The sequence below is a fragment of a genome, unplaced genomic scaffold (assembly GCF_019419815.1).
Source record: "Pyrus x bretschneideri cultivar Hongxiangsu unplaced genomic scaffold, Pyrus_bretschneideri_v1 Contig41, whole genome shotgun sequence".
NCBI classification, from domain to species: Eukaryota; Viridiplantae; Streptophyta; class Magnoliopsida; order Rosales; family Rosaceae; genus Pyrus; species Pyrus x bretschneideri.
Window position 1 is genome coordinate 1,668,027 of NW_025999735.1, and position 17,298 is coordinate 1,685,324.

General features: G+C 37.8%; 2 protein-coding genes and 2 pseudogenes across 2 annotated transcripts; 3 read left to right on the plus strand and 1 right to left on the minus strand.

Moving 5' to 3' along the window:
* LOC103959485 overlaps positions 1-4,926 on the plus strand; it is a 25,245-nt pseudogene extending 20,319 nt beyond the window's left edge.
* Positions 4,927-10,095: 5,169 nt separating this feature from the next.
* On the minus strand, positions 10,096-10,931 carry LOC125469237. The gene is made up of 2 exons (XM_048566330.1): positions 10,513-10,931; positions 10,096-10,414 (listed from the first exon to the last, which is right to left on the minus strand). The coding sequence occupies exons 1-2, from the start codon at positions 10,929-10,931 to the stop codon at positions 10,096-10,098; spliced, it is 738 nt and encodes a 245-aa protein (XP_048422287.1).
* An 87-nt stretch (positions 10,932-11,018) lies between these two features.
* LOC125469238 lies at positions 11,019-11,741 on the plus strand (annotated as a pseudogene).
* Positions 11,742-13,992: 2,251 nt separating this feature from the next.
* Positions 13,993-14,978, plus strand: LOC103959486 (ADP-ribosylation factor 1-like). Its single transcript, XM_048566331.1, has 5 exons — positions 13,993-14,176; positions 14,256-14,326; positions 14,476-14,595; positions 14,686-14,779; positions 14,895-14,978. Exons 1-4 carry the CDS (start codon positions 13,993-13,995, stop codon positions 14,722-14,724), a joined length of 414 nt encoding a protein of 137 aa, XP_048422288.1. The 3' UTR covers positions 14,725-14,779; positions 14,895-14,978.
* The last annotated feature ends 2,320 nt before the right edge of the window (positions 14,979-17,298 follow it).

Below are 17,298 nucleotides of genomic sequence, written 5' to 3' on the forward strand. Positions count from 1 at the left end.
AACAATGCAGCTCGCATCTTTCAACTCAAGAAGGATATCTCCAACATACAGCAAGAAGGTAAAAGCTTTGTTCAACATCTTGGTTCTTTGAGAAGCATGTGGAATGAGTTAGATGTGTACAGACCTCACACAACTGATCTCTCTGTGCTCCTTAAAAGAACTGAAGAAGATAAAATTTTTCAATTATTGTCTAGCTTGAGCTCAGAATATGAGGATTTGAGAAGTCACATTCTCATGAACTCGGAGCTACCATCCTTCACTAGTATCTGTGCAACTATCCAACGTGAGGAAGTAAGGAGAAAAGTCATGAACAATGGTATAAAAACCAACGTGACAGAAGCTAGGGCTTACCTGACAAATGAAAAAAGATATAAAGGAAAAAACCCTCATTTAAAGTGCCTACATTGTGACAACATCGGGCATGTGAGAGACAAGTGCTGGATCCTACATCCAGAACTTAAACCTGACTTCATGAAGGATAAATCCGCACCAAAGACAAGTCGAGCACACCCTCGTGCTAACACTGCAACATCTTCATCTATCAACAATGTTGATACCTATCAACAGTTCACTGCAAATCCTGCCATCCTTTTAAATGAGTTCGCAGCGTATCTCCAACAAAAGAAGGGAAAAGAGGATGGATCGGTTGATCATGAAGATGGAAGTACTACTGCATTGATGGGCAAATTTGCAGGTTTTTTAGCTGATGCTGATTAGGTATCGTAACTGCTTTCCAAACTGCTCTTAAAATAAATGAGTTACATGATTTTTGGGTTGTAGATTCTGGTGCCACAGACCATATGACTAATCAAATGTCAAAGTTACATAGATTTGAGAAACTACATAATCCTTCACATGTATCTGTTGCTAATGGTGAAGGTGCTAGGATTGTAGGAAAGGGAAAAATCCACCTGATATCTGATCAAATAGAGTCTATGGCCCTATATGTCCCATCATTTCCATTTCAACTTCTCTCAGTGGGAAGAATCACAAATTCCTTAAATTGTTTGGCCATTTTTTCACAAAAAACTGTCATTTTTCAGGATTGTATAACCAAGAGGACGATTGGTGAGGGGTTTTACCTTGATGGTCTCTATTACATATCAAAAAGCTCTTCCTGTGGGTTCCATGCCAAGTCAAAGTCCATCCATACCTCCATTCAAGCTTCCACCTTGTGGCACCAACGACTAGCTCATCCATCTCAACCTATCTTATCCACCTTATTTCCTGACTTAGGCAAAGAATCAACCCACTGTGAAACTTGTCATTTGTCAAAGGCAACAAGACTACCTCTAGGGTCTTCGATGTCTAGAGTTTCTCATCTTTTTGAGCTTGTACACTCTGATATATGGGGACCAACAAATGAATCTTTTGATGGTTATAAATATTTCATAACTTTTGTTGATGATTATTCAAGAGCCACCTGGTTATATTTGTTAAAATCAAAAAGTGAGGTGATGGAAGTGTTTAAGGACTTTCACAACCTTGTCAAAAATCATTTTTCTTCTCAAATCAAAACCCTAAGGTCTGATAATGGCACAGAATACATGTCCCAAGTCATGACTCAATATTTGAGCAACAATGGCATCATACATCAAACTAGTTGTGTTGGCACACCCCAACAAAATGGTGTTGCCGAGAGAAAAAACCGAGATCTCCTTGAAAAAACTAGGGCATTGATGTTACAAATGAATGTACCAAAACGTTTTTGGTCTCAAAGCGTCATGACAGCAGCTTACCTGATCAACAGATTACCTAGTAGGGTTTTGGGGTTCAAATCCCCAATGGAGATAGTCAAGAACAGAAAGGTGGATTTGTCTCACCTTAAAGTCTTTGGATGCATCTGTTTTGTTCATGTTCAGTCATTACATCGAGACAAACTTGATCCTAGGGCAACTAAATGCATTTTCCTTGGCTACTCGTCCACACAAAAAGGGTATAAGTGTTATAATCCACAACTTAAGAGATTAATTGTTTCAAAGGATGTTCAATTTCATGAAACTAACTCTTATTACAGTAAGTCTCTGGATAGTACAAGTCAGGGGGAGATTATCTTGGACATGTTTCCACTGCCAAGGACTGAGATACTCAACAATGCGGGTGATCAAACTCACACAATGGATCTTGTGGCTCCAAATCAACCGGATTCATATGACGACAGCAACATGCCTGTAGAAGATGAAACTCTACGTAGTATTGGTCCTGAAGAACCTTCAGAAGAGTCTCTTCCTACCATACCTCGACGAAATCCAACTCGTGAGAGGCACCCACCAGCAAGACTGCAAGACTTTGTTACGTACAAGCTCAAGCACCCCTTATCCAACTACTGTTCTTATCAAAAGTTGTCACCTAATTACACTGCCTATTTGAGTAATATATCTGCGCATGAAGAGCCTCAATCATTTCAAGAAGCTAACCAATCCCAAGTGTGGCAGCAAGCAATGCAGGATGAACTGCATGCACTCGATCAACATAAAACCTGGAGCATTGTGCCACTGCCCAAAGGAAAGAAGATAGTAGGCTGCAGGTGGATATACAAGATTAAATTCAACTCGGATGGGTCTATTGAAAGACACAAGGCACGATTAGTGGCCCGTGGCTTCACTCAAACATTTGATGTGGATTACAAGGAAACCTTTGCCCCCATTGCAAAGATGAACACAGTGCGCGTACTCTTGTCTGTGGCTATCAACAAAGGATGGCCTATGTATCAAATGGATGTAAAAAACGCCTTCTTACATGGTGAGCTTGAAGAAGACGTCTACATGAGATTACCACCGGGTCACTCTCAAAGTCATAAACAGGATGTTGTGTGTAAACTGCACAAATCAATTTATGGTCTTAAACAATCACCGAGAGCCTGGTATGCTAAGCTCAGTTCAGTCCTTATCAATGTTGGTTTTGGAAGAAGCAATGCGGACTCCTCTTTATTTGTACGCTCAGGCACCGCTGGTACATTGGTTGTTCTTGTGTATGTTGATGACTTGATCATCACTGGAGATAACCCTGAAGAAATCAAAGAACTCAAGCACTCCCTTCAGCAACGCTTTGCAATAAAAGATCTTGGTGTTCTGAGATACTTCCTTGGCATCAAAATGGCTACATCTCACAAGGGCTTCTTCCTTAACCAGCGCAAATATGTTCTGGATCTCCTTAAGGAAGCAAACATGAGTGATGCTAAACCGGTCCCTACACCTCTTGACATTAAACTTAAGGTCAGCTTAGAGGGTCAATCTCTTCCAAACATAAGTTATTATCAGCGGTTGGTTGGTAAGTTGATATACCTGACCATCACAAGGCTCGACATTACCTATGCTGTCAGTATTGTTAGCCAATTTATGCACTCTCCCACGATGGAGCACTTTAACCTAGTCAAAAGGATACTTCGGTATCTAAAAGGTTCTGTGGGACGTGGTATAATCATGAAGAAAAATGCAAGCACTCAGATTACAGGTTATTGTGATGCAGATTGGGCTGGCAATTCCATTGATCGTAAGTCTACAACGGGATTTTGCACGTTTGTGGGAGGCAACCTTGTCTCATGGAAAAGCAAAAAACAAACTGTCGTTGCAAGATCCAGTGCTGAGGCAGAATATCGGGCAATGGCATCTACTACGTGTGAACTAATCTGGCTCAAAGGTTTACTGTGTGACTTAGGTGTTTTCAATCATCAATCCATGTCCCTTTTCTGTGACAATCAGGCTGCAATGCACATTGCTTCCAACCCAGTTTTTCATGAGAGAACCAAGCACATTGAAGTCGATTGTCACTATGTTCGTACACAAGTTCAATCTCAGGTTATCCAAACGCATTTTGTAAGGAGCTCGGATCAACTTGCGGACCTATTCACAAAATCATTGGCCTCTCATCAGTTTCAGCTTCTTCTTGGCAAGCTTGGATCTATCAACCTTTTGGATCCAGCTTGAGGGGGAGTATTGGATGTGTCATTATTAAAAGTAGGATGGATAACAGCTCAGCTGCTGTTGGTGTTTAGCTGTTGCTTTCGGTCCTCCATCATCTATTGTTTTTATCCATTGCTTTCGGCCCTTCTTCACTGTAAAGCTAAAGTTAGATAATAGATTAAGATTAGTGGGATTGGAGGTCATCATTATGTTGGCTTAGCTGCCATGGTCCTCCTTTCTTCTTCACGTTTTTCTTCTCCCATATATGTTGCATCGTGTAATGGTTTCAGATATGAAAAATACATCAAACATTCAACAGCTATGTTCTCAAGATTGCAGTAATGACGGTGAAGTATGCATTAGAGCAGAAACAGAGGGAAAGGGTGTATGCGTTGTCTCCACAACCAGTTACCTAACTAGAAATCGCAGATTCATTTTAATAAGCATGCTTATTTCTTAACCAATTTTTTTTAGTGGATGATGCTTTAATGTAATAAACCGTGCCTCATTGACCTAGTTGAGGTGTCTGACCTGCTTGCCAGGTCGTATTATTTGAAACTTCCATCCAAAGATCCTGTTTTTGTCCAGACCAACCTTTTATCTGTTGACTGTAGGTTGATAGATCGTGATAAAGTCAACTAAAGGTTTCCAATTTGTATAAAGATTTTGAATGCTTGTGCTTTGATCATACAGATATGTTCCGGCATACTCAACACAATTGAAGTTTGAATCTGGAACGTGGACTCTATTGCCTCCCAATAACTCTAACTCATGGGGCTGTTGGATGCTGTTTGGACAGAATGCAACTAGGATGTGATTGGGCTTCCGGTCTACACTATCCAAAAATTTTCCTTCGATCATCTTGTCTTACTGGGAGCATCGCCCTTACAGTCTTGGCGTACCTTGCTATAGTAATTTTCAAGGCCTGCTTGACAAAGGCTTTGAAACGCGATTGATAAAGTTGAAATTGTGTAAATCATTGATATGTTATATTGTGTTCTTCAAGCATGGAAATAGTAGAGCAAAGGTTGGGATGTACAAGAAAGTTTTGAAACAACGGAGCAATTATTAGTTTCCGAAGCAAATATTTTGCCTGTTTTGCGATTATGTAATTCGTGGTATTTTTCATATTTGTTTGAACAGATCTACATAGGGATCTTGGTTCTGATATGATTTTATGTTTTCATCCAAAAACTTATATTCAAAATAAACCACGGCAAGCGGTCCAATGGAATTACAGTAGATTTCCAAGTCATAGTTACTTTGGATTCGAGTCAAGAAACTGGCAAAAACATGGATTATTTCTTGTTTGAAAGTTTTAGGGGAATTGTGTCATTTTCTATGTCACCATTCCTCAATTCTCATTTGTAAATAATGCAACTTTATTAACATCGAACCTGCGATAATTCTCAACTTCTTGCCTATCACTAACTATTTCTTTAAGAAAGGCGGTTGGTGACTTATTTATAAATCAAATAACTTCTGACCTCGAGTATACCTCTTTGATCTTTTCTTCCTTGTCGTAATTGGTGGCTGCAATGCACAATTTCTGTTTTTTGTAATGAAATTCGCCCTTGATTTTCGTTGCCGAACCTTTTGCGAACTTTTCTCACCCTCTCAAGAAAATATCTAGCTCTTGCTGACCACATAGCTTCTTCCCGTCTCCTCCTCACCATCATTCGTTTCTTGAATGTAACTATAATATCTAGTTCTAACTTTTTGCTAAAATTGAGATTCGTTTCCTGCATGTAGCTGTAATCACTCGTAATGACAAGCGTTACAACTTTCGGGAATAGATCAACTCCGAAATACAAGATTGGCCAATTCAGGAATATAACTTTTTAGTTTCCTCCAGTATTTTATATTGCTAATTATCCTTTTGGAATTAGACAATTTCTCCATAACACCTCAAAATACAAAATTACACTCTATACTAATTTTACATTTTTTTTCAATTGTCCAAGTCAATTTTACGTTATGTATAAGTATTGAAATGAGTCAAATGACACAAAATATTCATTTATAAGGATGTAGTAAAATAACTGTGAGGGAGTGTTAGGTACCCCTGCTTCATGCGAAAAGTGTTTGAGTGCATATTGAATGATCTTGCATTCTTTTGGTTTAACATTGGTTAGCAATCTACTAGAATAAAAATGAGAAAAAGATGACATCCTTATTTAAAAAATTTCAGTCTCAATTCTAAATCACAACGTGTTTCAATGTAATTAGAATTTACATGGAAAGAAACTCATTTCACCAACATGACTGAAAAAGGATACAAGCGAATTGAATAAGGTTTATATTGATAAAACTCTTTTCAAAATGTGAAAATAAGTGAAAATGTAGACAGATATACAAGAAAATAATGAATAACATGATAAATGTAAATTATCGTACTTAGTTCACATTTTAAACTTCAAGGCATGACAGTTGGAATGTAGACAATGGTCCTTTTGGGGTAGACAATTTTTCCACCCGAGCTCTTTAATACAAAATTATTAATTTACTGTCTATATTGACTGTAGGTTTAGAGATGGTAAAGTCAACTATATAAAGGTTTCCAATTTGTATATAGATTTGAATCTTGTATTTTGATCATAGAGATATGTTAGAAAGTTTCGAAACAACGGAGCAATTATTCGTTTCCCAAGCAAATATTTTTGCTCCTTTTGCGATTATGTAGATTCTAATATTTTTATATTTGTTTCTGATATAATTTTAGGGTTGTTTTATTCGCATCTCACATACGGTTAAATACATTTACTTATTAAATACATTCCAAATATATATTTTTTAATTAATATTTATTTTAGTACACCTCAAACACACTCCACGTATATATTTTTAATTAATATTTATTTTAATACACCTCAAACACATTCTCGAATTACTGTCATTCCTCATACTTTCTACCTATACCTTATACTCTCTACACACACCCACATCAGAGAAGAAGGAAAGGAAGGCACAACTATGTTTCTACATATACCTTATAAAATAATTTATTTTATAAAATTTATGTGTGATGCATTCAACAAAAAAGGGAATGCTAATGAAAAAAATCCATAGTTTTATGTTTTCATCGAAAAACTTATTTAAAATAGTATATTCAAACCGAAAATATTTAACAAAGCAGTACAAAGACGCCAATTAATCAACGACTTAAAACCCCTCGACTTAGCAATTTGCCCAGAGGATGACGACAACGGACCGCAACAAAGCTCTCAAATCAATCGGCAACGTTCATCAGCATTTCGTCAATCTGGGTACTGTAGTATTGTTCGATGTCTCTTAAGATCTTGATATCATCGCTTTTGACAAAGTTTATTGTGACATCCCGTCCCGGGATTATTAGAATGTACGTGTGAAATTACAATTCTACCCCTAGTTGGTTTTCGTGATGTTTTTGGTAGTTTTGTGTGGTGTTGGCAAGTGTAGGGCCACACACACACTGACTCACTCTCCCTCTCCCTCTGCTCTCTGTCCCGTGTCTCTCTCTCCCTTCTTTCTTCTTCTTCCTTCTGTAAGTGTACGGACACACACCAAGAACCCTCAAGCCTTTGCAGATCGAGGGAACCAACTACACCATTGAACTCGTGAGGTGGAGAGGAGCACGATCGTACTATTTTCAGGTAAGAACTTCATCGTTTTCACGTCGATTCGACAATGGCCGATTCGAGTACTGTTCATGCAAAAGTTATACATTGTGTTTTTGGGATTTCTGAGCTTGTAGTTGTCTTTGTGAAGTTCCCAGGAGCTTGGGAGTAGCTCGTTGGGTGAATTTGGACGTTAGGATCGTTGGTTGTGGAGTTGGCCGAGTTTTGAAGTTTTGGACAGGTATAATCTCGTAATTTTTAGGCCTTAAAACTTGTAGGGACTTGTTCTACTAGCTTTAGGGTTGATTTTGGTGCAAGAAACGTGGAAAAAGGTGGAAAAATGAGCGAGAAAACATGAGTTGCAGGTTTTCCGGCGACGGTGTCGGCGACGGCGTCGGGGACTGTTCGGAGAAGAAGGGAGGATATTCCGTTAAGTTTAACGGAATATTCCTAACGGCGGTGGACGGCGTCAGTTAGGTTTAACGGAATATTCTGTCAGTTTAACGGAATATTCCTGACGGCGTCTTTTTGACACCGTCAGTGTGCATGGCACGTGGCCGCGCGTGGGGGGCGCGTAGGTCCGTGCCTTGGCCGGCACGTGGGGGCGCGTGCGGCGGAGGAAAATTATTCTAAAAATATGGTTGTGATCCTGAGGTTGTGTAGAGCACGTTGGTATATTCAATTGTCCATTTTGAGCAATGTATGAGAAGTTATTACAAGAAGTTGGTTATGTGCTTTAAAGTTAACGTTTTTATAGCTATTTCGCATATAGGTGACACGTACCCCGAGGACGAGCGTGCACACGCGAGGCAGGGGGGCTACGACCCTTCTACATACCAGTGAGTGGGCTTTTGTTTTCCGTATATACCTATATACATTTATATTCCCAGAAAGTAGATAAAGGAGTTGATTGTTTTATGCTATGCACATTATTATTATCGTTTATGCATCATCACATGCATTAGTAGTGGCATATAAATACATATGCATATTGGGTGCTGTGGACTCACAGGTAAGTGCCAGGTAAGCGTTAATCACGTTTATGTTTTAGTATGTTTGAGATGTTTAGAGAGCTCATAACCTACACCCCCGGTGTTAGTGCTCCCGCCCTGAGCAGGGCACAGGCCTTCACGTGATGTTCACCTCCCGCACCATATGCTCAGCTTGGATCCAAGCTAGGTGCACAGGCCTGTCGTACAGACCACATTAGGTGGTTCCGACTCGTAGGTGACCCGCGATTATTCGCCCAGGCTTCACGTGATCGTAGCACTTATTCACACCCAGTCCTGTCGTACAGACCACTTTTGGTGGTTCCGACTCGTGGTCAGGTTCAGATATTGAGATTGAGATTAGAGCTCTACATGCAGCCGTACAGGTCGCGTTAGGTGACTCCGGCTGCCAGATTATATGATGTTGATATGTTTATACCTGAGCGCTTGCATATCATTATGAGATTTTGGCATGGCATATTATTGAGCACGTTTGACATATATTTGAGCATGTTGGCATTTGTATTATGCGTATATATTTCTGGGAAGTATACAGGTTTTACGGCGAGGGGTTAGATAGTATTTTATAAATGGTTTTCGAAAGCTTTGTTTTTGCCCACTCACGCTTTTGTTTTGCGCCCCTCCAGGTTCTAGTTGCTTAGCCGTTGCGGTGGTTTCCCCAGAGGGCTTTTCGACGTTTCTGACAGACACTCACCACTGTAGGGTCGCCTTCGGGCGTACTATTGTTGTCGTTTTCGTTTGGACTGCTATAGACCTGCTCTGAATTATTATTTCACTTGTGCTAGTTTTAATTATTCGTACCTTTATGTTACTACTTTATTAGCTTCCGCACGTGCACATGGCTACGTCACCTTCGTGTGACGACCAGCACGCTCCGATCTCGGTCGGGGTGTGTCATTTATCGCTACACTCTGCAAACAATAATCAAATTATAGCACATTATGATCAGAACTCAAAAACATAACTTAACAAAACAAGACTAAGAATATGTTTTGGCATACATAACGAAAATAGACGCGAGATCCATGGACAAAAACATATCACACTTATAAAAATTAGAATACATGCATACCTTGCGCTCAAAATGACCAGAACGACCGATCCGATGAATGTATAGCTCTCGGTTGTTTGGAAATCATAGTTGATAACCAAGGAAACCTGATGAAGGGAAAACATCACATGATTAGACAAATATGTGCAGCAAAAACATATGTATGTATAACATGTTTGCTAGAGCTTGAAGGCAATATATCTTCACATACACACATAGCACGTGCACCCACTTCCTCCAAATGTTGTGGCCTTCATTGGTCCACAAACATCTGAGTGGATTAATTTCAGAGGCTTGCTTGCTCTCCAAGTCAGCTCTTTACTAAAGACATCTCTGTGTTGCTTTCCTGCAATGCATCCTTCACATACACCAGATGACTTATTGAGTTTAGGTAATCCCAACACCATTTCCTTATCAGATAACAACTGCAAGCTACTGAAATTCAAATGTCCCAGCCTTTTTTGCCATTCCCAAGCATCACCCTCATAATTGGCTTTTAGTGCAGAACCATTCATGTCCTCTGTAAGTAGTGGAAATCACCTATTGCAAGTTATTTGTATTGTAACAACATGACTCTCCAAACTTGTATCTTCAAATATTTCAACCTGATCATCCCCAAATAATAAGAAGTAACCGTGCTGCATCATTTGCCCTACACTTAGAAGGTTCTCATCCAGTCCTGACACAAGCATTACTTCTTTGATGTGTCTGGTACCCTTCTTGGTTTCAATCATCAAAGTTCCTTTCCTACTAGCTTGAACAATCTGTCCATTCCCTATTTTGATTCTTGTTGAGACACTTATGTCCAGATTAATCAACACAGACTCATGTGGAGTCATGTGATTGTTGCATCCACTGTTAATATACCAGACATGTTCACTTTTAACAATTGCAGTTGAATCACAAGCAAAGAACATAGAGGTTTCCTCCTCCATTTGTTGTGCCACTTGAACCTGTTGAACTGGTTTACTTTTGCAATCTTTAACAAAATGATTGAATCTGCCACAGTTGTGACACTTCGGCTTCCCTTTGAATCTGCATTCACTATAGTGTATATTTCCACATATTTTACATGCCTCTCTTGTGTTCTCCTTGTTAAAACAGGGTTTGAGAGCATTTTGGTCTGTGATCCACTTTTATTTTGGATACTAAGACTGCTAAATGCCTTATCACTCACTTCCTCATCTTCAGTATGTCTTTTCAATCTCTGCTTAAATCCTTTCAGAGTTGCAACAACTTCATTTGGATTAATCTCATCCAATTTCTTAGTTCCCTCAATAACAAGAACAATATTATCATATGCAGGAGTTAGACTAATTAACATTTTCTCAACTAGTCTCTTGTTTGGCAAGGTTTCACCAAACATCTTCATCTTATTCACAAGACCAGATAATCTAGCTAGATAAAAACCCTAACCCTAATATAAGTCAAAGATTACAGCAAATCTATCTGTTTATGAAACCTAACGGTACTTTGGCTCGCCGTCTTGGGAAAGGTCCACGGTTCTTTGGCTTGCGCCACTAAGGTGAGAGGCTAGACAGCCAAAGTGGTCAAGCAGGATAAGAAGAAGCAGCCCTAGGGTCGCGCCCACAAATGCTTACAATACAAACGCAGATCCGTCACCCCTGTGGTTGGCATCGGAAAGAAGAGGGGACCCAACTCGTCTGAGAAGTAGGGCAAAGATTCAAGCTTTGAAAGGATGAGAAGTTCTTCCGAGATTAAGAAAAGTTAAATTAGCAGGGCAAAGACCTCAACGCTGTTTTGTTAGTTCATAGAAAGATATTTGGAAGTGTTGGATTATGTTTGATTTTTTTTTAATCTAATTTGAATTAGCAGTAGTGCGATTTTGTTTTTGGTTTCTAAGAACATTAATGCAATTTTGTTTCTGGTTGCTGGTTTGTCAAAAAAATATGAAGCTGAAGAAGATTGAGGTGGTGCACGCGCTTATAGTTAGAATTTTATTTGTTTTTGTTTTTTCTGTCCTTATCATTAAATAAAGTTATTAGCTAGCTTTTGGTTAAATTTCAAAGTTTTGAAGCCTTTTTTTCATTAATCTTACTTTCATTTTTATCATAGACAAATCGCTTGATAAGGTTAAATCTCAGACCAAGATCATTTGATTCATTGCACACCAATTGTTTGATAAAATAAAATCATAAATGTATCAAAATTTATTTTATTTTTTTTTCAAACAAAGTGTGCAATAAACCATGCCGACCAGGCCCGGCCCAGGTCAAGTGCGCCCAGGACGATCGTCTGGGGCCCAAAAAAATTAGGGGCACCAAAATTATTAGGATGATATATTTTTATAAGAGTATAAATTTATAAAATTTGGTTTAGTGACAAAGAATTTAACTAGAACTAGTGGTTTCATTGTTTAAAATTAATGAGGAGGTCTTAGGTTCAAAACACCATGTGTGTTTATTTACATTCCAATTTTTACAAATATCTTTTTAATTATAAGCAATGGTTTTTGTTGTTTAAAATTAACGAGAGGTCTTAAGTTCGAAATACTATATGCATGCTTATTTTTTTCAATTTTTTACAAATTTTTATTTGGTTGTTAATTTATTTACTAGCTAGTAGTTATGTGAGTTGTTATTTTTAAATATCCATTCCAATTCAAATCTAATATTCAACAAAGAGTAAGGCGTAGACTAATTTTTTAGACCAAATTTGCAAATAATATTACGTGTCATCAAAAGGTTTAATTTAATGTTCATTCATTACTTATACATATCCTTAGAGACTCGAAAATATTATTATAATTTTAGTCTTATACTAACTAGGTTAGTAAATAAGAAAAAATACCTCACGATTTATACAAAAGCATTTTCGATTTATACAAAAGCATTTTAAAAGTTTAGATGGAAAACAAAACTCATAATCTATCTACTTGTAAGCTCGAAGTTTTTTGGTTTCCTTCTTTCGATACAAAATAAATTAGTTATTCCGTGTTTTTAAATTATTGAGTTTGAAGCGCTTTTCTAAATATAATTTTATCGATATCTTACGTGTGAAAACAAATAATTTTTTTATATGATGTGAGGGCACATTTTTTAGTGTCGTCCCGGGTCTCAAAAATCTCTGAACTAGCCCTAATGCCAACAAGACACAAGAAACTCGGAAAACCCAATACGTAAAAAATAGGGAACGTCCTAGTCCAAGTAAAGAACCAAGTAGAACTAGATAGGCTAAAAAACACTAGCTAGTACCATAAATGAGACGACATTTTTCGGTTATTCCGTTGTTTTTATTTGCGTAACAGACTGTTTTAGTGCAATTGGGGGCAAAATTGTTGGAGGTGTTTTTAAGATAAAAAGAATCCAAAAAATCTGTTCGCTCTCGTGTGGGATGATGTCCAACGCAAAAAATTTAAACCTAAATGACTAAAATACCCATGTCACATAACCACCTCACAGCTCACACGAGCCTCAAGGGGAAGAGGTCGCTGGTAAAAACTTGTAATTATCTCTCATAGAAGGAGCATTATTGTAAATTGATCAAACTCCAATTCGAGCGGGAAAATTGTAATCCGGAGAACTCAAAAGGCAGAGCCTGAAAACGTAACAGACAAACTTCTTCGGGTCGTCAGTGACTTTTCAAGAACCATAGGCTTGGACGAAAGAGAGAGAGAGAAAGAGAGAGCTAAAGATTAAAGCTTGAAGCTTGAAAGTGAAAACCATATCAAATTCAATCCCAATTCTTGAAGCCTGCAGGAAGAGGAAGCGAAGGCCAACGATTTTCGGGTTGCATGCGTTCTGCTATCCCAGTTGCTTGATCAGTCCGAACGGTCCGCTTCTGCAAATTTCTTTCGTATAATTTGATTGTTTCCTTGATTTCTGAATGGGGTTTCTGCAAATTTCTATTTAGGGTTGCTTATATTTCTTCAATCCCTTGTTTCTTTCAAGTGGGTTTCTGCTAAAGGACTCGAATTTCTCCATAGCAGTGTATTTTTTCTTTACTTTCTGAATTGGATTTTTTTTTCTTCAAATGAGGTTGTGATGTAAGACTCGAATTTTTGTAATTTAATGTGATTGTTTCTTTGATTTCTCAACTGGGTTTATGGAATTTTTTTTGTTAGAACTAGTAATTGGCATTTTTGTTCCAAGAACTGCGTATCTTTAGCTTTGTTCCTCCGTTTGTCGAGTGGGATTTATGCTTGTTTTCGTGTTGAATTTGGTTGAAAAACTGGATGTTGGATGATGCATGTAGTTATTGGATTCTGCCGAATGTAGTTATTGGATTCTGACTTTTCTTAAACAAGTCATGAAGACAACAATATAGCTTTGTTCCTCGGTTTTTTTTATTGGGGATTTCTGCTAATTTGATGTTGATTTGGGAATTGGATTCGGCAGAATGCAGAATCTGGATATTTTGTAACTCCCTTCTTGGAAAGGGACCAGAGTTAGAAAATTTGTTCATTAATCATAATGCCTCTGGTTCTACTTGTTTTAGGTGCTACGGATCTCGATTTGGAATTTTTTACCCTTTTGGCAGACCTCAAATCACGGAGGGACAAGCTCATTTTGATGGTGGGTCTTAATGGTTCTGGCAAGACCACCATCTTGAACAAGATTCACTCTGAAGGAATCTCTACTGAGATAGTCACCCCCGGTGAGCCCGTAGCCCCCTATCCTCTTTATGCCTACTTCTGATTTCTTATGCATTTTGTGCCTATTGTTTACTGTTGCAGGATGTAGTGTTGAGATGGTGAAACATGCCTATATTAACATTGCAGCCTTTGATGTTGGGGGTGAAAACAGGGTAGCTCCTCTCTCTTGTCTCGTACTATTTTTGAATGATTTCTTACGTGAAGTGGGTAATCATATAGTTGTAATGTGTATCATGATTTTTGAATTTCAGAAGTTCTACTTTTTCATAGGCAGTGACTGTTCTAGATATTCCCAATACAGATACCTCCACTGTACATGCAGCATTTCCAGAACATGAAAGGTCTTATTTTTGTGGTAGATAGCAACGACCAGAACCGAGTGTTGGAGGCAAGGGATGAGTTACACAGGATGTTGCAGGAGGTAGTTTCGTGATTTCCACGAATAGTTGTTTGGAAATATAAAATATTTGAGTTATGTTTTTTTAAAACGATGAATTGAATTTGGCTGCAGGATGAACTCAAGAACGTTGTTGTGCTTGTACTGCAATGACTGCAGAAGAGTTGAGCAAAGAGCTGGATATTAAGTCTCTCAGAATCAATCAGTGGTAAACTATTTTATCATTCAACTGAGATATGTGGAATTTATTTTGATCTCATGTAAAAATTCCGATTTGCAGATAATAAAGTATGTCATAAAACTGCTGTCAATGTAATTTTCAGGCATATTTCTAGTACTTGTGCAATCAGTGGAGATGGCTTGCTTGAGGCTTTGCGTAAATTTTTTCGGGCCATTGATTCCATGGTAATTGCCTAGAATTTGCTTACGATAAGAAAACTAATTAACTCTTGTTAATAGTTTGTGGATTGGTATATAATGTTGCAACATTTCTGTGTCCTTAAAAACAGGCATAATTCATGGACATTGAACAGATTGCATTTTGTGTTTTCTTACCTATATAATTCCTCTTCATTGGCAGGTCCCTCATGTGCACGTGTTAATTTGTGTTGATAAAGATGAGGATATAAGCTGCAGTGGTGAAGAAATAGGTAAAGACAAAGATGAACATAAAGACTTTCAGTCTACTATCCAGGAGGTTTTACTCAAAATGAATGGGTGCCGACTCCATCCGCGGTCAATCCTGAATTTCACTTCACTTGTGTGAGTCGACTGGATTATATCATGGACTGTGTTCAGGAGGCTTGTAGCTGGGGTATGCCGGTTGACTTGATGATATTGGACTATGAATATATCATGGAAACGGGGCAAGATGCGTTCAAGGTACCTGATAATTCCTCTTACGTCTCAATGTAACTGAAATTTCATTGTTGATGTTTATTTCACTTAAATATTTGACAGGCAATGAAAGATGAATGGCATAGAGCTAAGTTTGACGGACATGTTAATATTTGACAGGCGTGACTTCTAGGAATGAGAATATAGACCATCAGTGGATTGATCCAATGTCTATCGCGCTGCTATGAATGAAATAGCTCGGTTTTCTGCTTACCCCTCTCTCTCTCTCTAAAATATGCATGGGTTTACTGCCCCTTAATCCCTCTAAGACAAAATTAATCCCTTCGAATGATTCTTTGATTTCTGAATTGGGTTTCTGCAAATTTCTATTTAGGGTTGCTTATATTTTTTCAATCCCCTGTTTCTTTCAAGTGGATTTCTGCTAAAGAACTCGAATTTCTCCATAGCAGTGTATTTTTTCTTTACTTTCTGAATTGGATTTTTTTTTTCTTCAAATGAGGTTCTGATGTAAGACTCGAATTTGTGTAATTTAATGTGATTGTTTCTTCGATTTCTCAACTGGGTTTATGGATTTTTTTTTGTTAGAACTAGTAATTGGACATTTTTGTTCCAAGAACTGCGTATCTTTAGCTTTGTTCCTCCATTTTTCGAGTGGGATTTATGCTTGTTTTCGTGTTGGATTTGGTTGAAAAATTGGATGTTGGTTGATGCATGTAGTCATTGGATTCTGCAGAATGCAGAACCTGGAAAATTTCTAACCCTTTCCTTCTTGGAAAGGAGCCTAAGTTTGAAAATTGGTTTCCCACACTTGAAATAATTCGAAATTCTGCATTTCCATCCATGTTAATTAATTACATTTCTCTTTCCTAGAAACTACTGCCATGTCTTATTGATTTCTTTATCAAAGTAGAGTAATGTTTCGGTTAAAGTAAGACAAAAAACAATATGTGAGAGTAGGACAAAAAACAATATGTGAGACAAAAAACACTAGTAAGTATAACATACTAACTACTTAGCTGACTTTTCTTAAACAAGAAGTCATGAAGACAACAATGTAGCTTTGTTCCTCGGTTTTTTTTTATTGGGGATTTCTGCTAATTTGATGTTGATTTGGGAATTGAATCTTGGCTGGATGTAGTAGTTGGATTCTGCAGAATGCAGAATCTGGATATTTTGTAACTCCCTTCTTGGAAAGGGACCAAAATTAGAAAATTTGTTTCCGTATATGCCCTAGAAGCAATTCCTAATTCTGTCCTTCCTCCATTTTAATTGAGTTGCAATTTTCCTAGAGGTTTGTTACAGTTAATATAAGTCAAACTGGATGTACTAGTAAGTAAACCAACAACTTTCCAATTATTTTTAACTGTTAACTGATGTTTGTGTTACATCAGTAGTAGTTAAGATTCAGTCTCACTATATATTCAGTTCCCTTTATCTTCTGTCTAAGTCCACTCTAAATTTTCAAATTAACGCCTCCTAGGAAACTGACATGTAACACTACTTCAGCTCGGTTTTCTGCTGACCTCTCTCAAATATGCATGGGTTTACTGCCCCTTAATTCCTCTAAGACAAAATTAATCCCTTCGAATGATTCTTGGCCGAAGCCAAGAGTGGTATCAATATTGCAAACTTGATCATATATTTCTTTGCACAAAACATTTTAGTTTTATGCTTTTTATATGAATTGAAAAACCGAAATATCAAATTCAAAACCCATACGTTTGTCAACGAATTAATGTGGCGTAATACATTTAACATAAGTATATATAACTATAATATATCGAATTATGACGATGACGATGGACAGAAACAGAGCTCTCATATCAAATCACCAACGTTCATCGACATTTCGTCAATCTGGGTACTGTA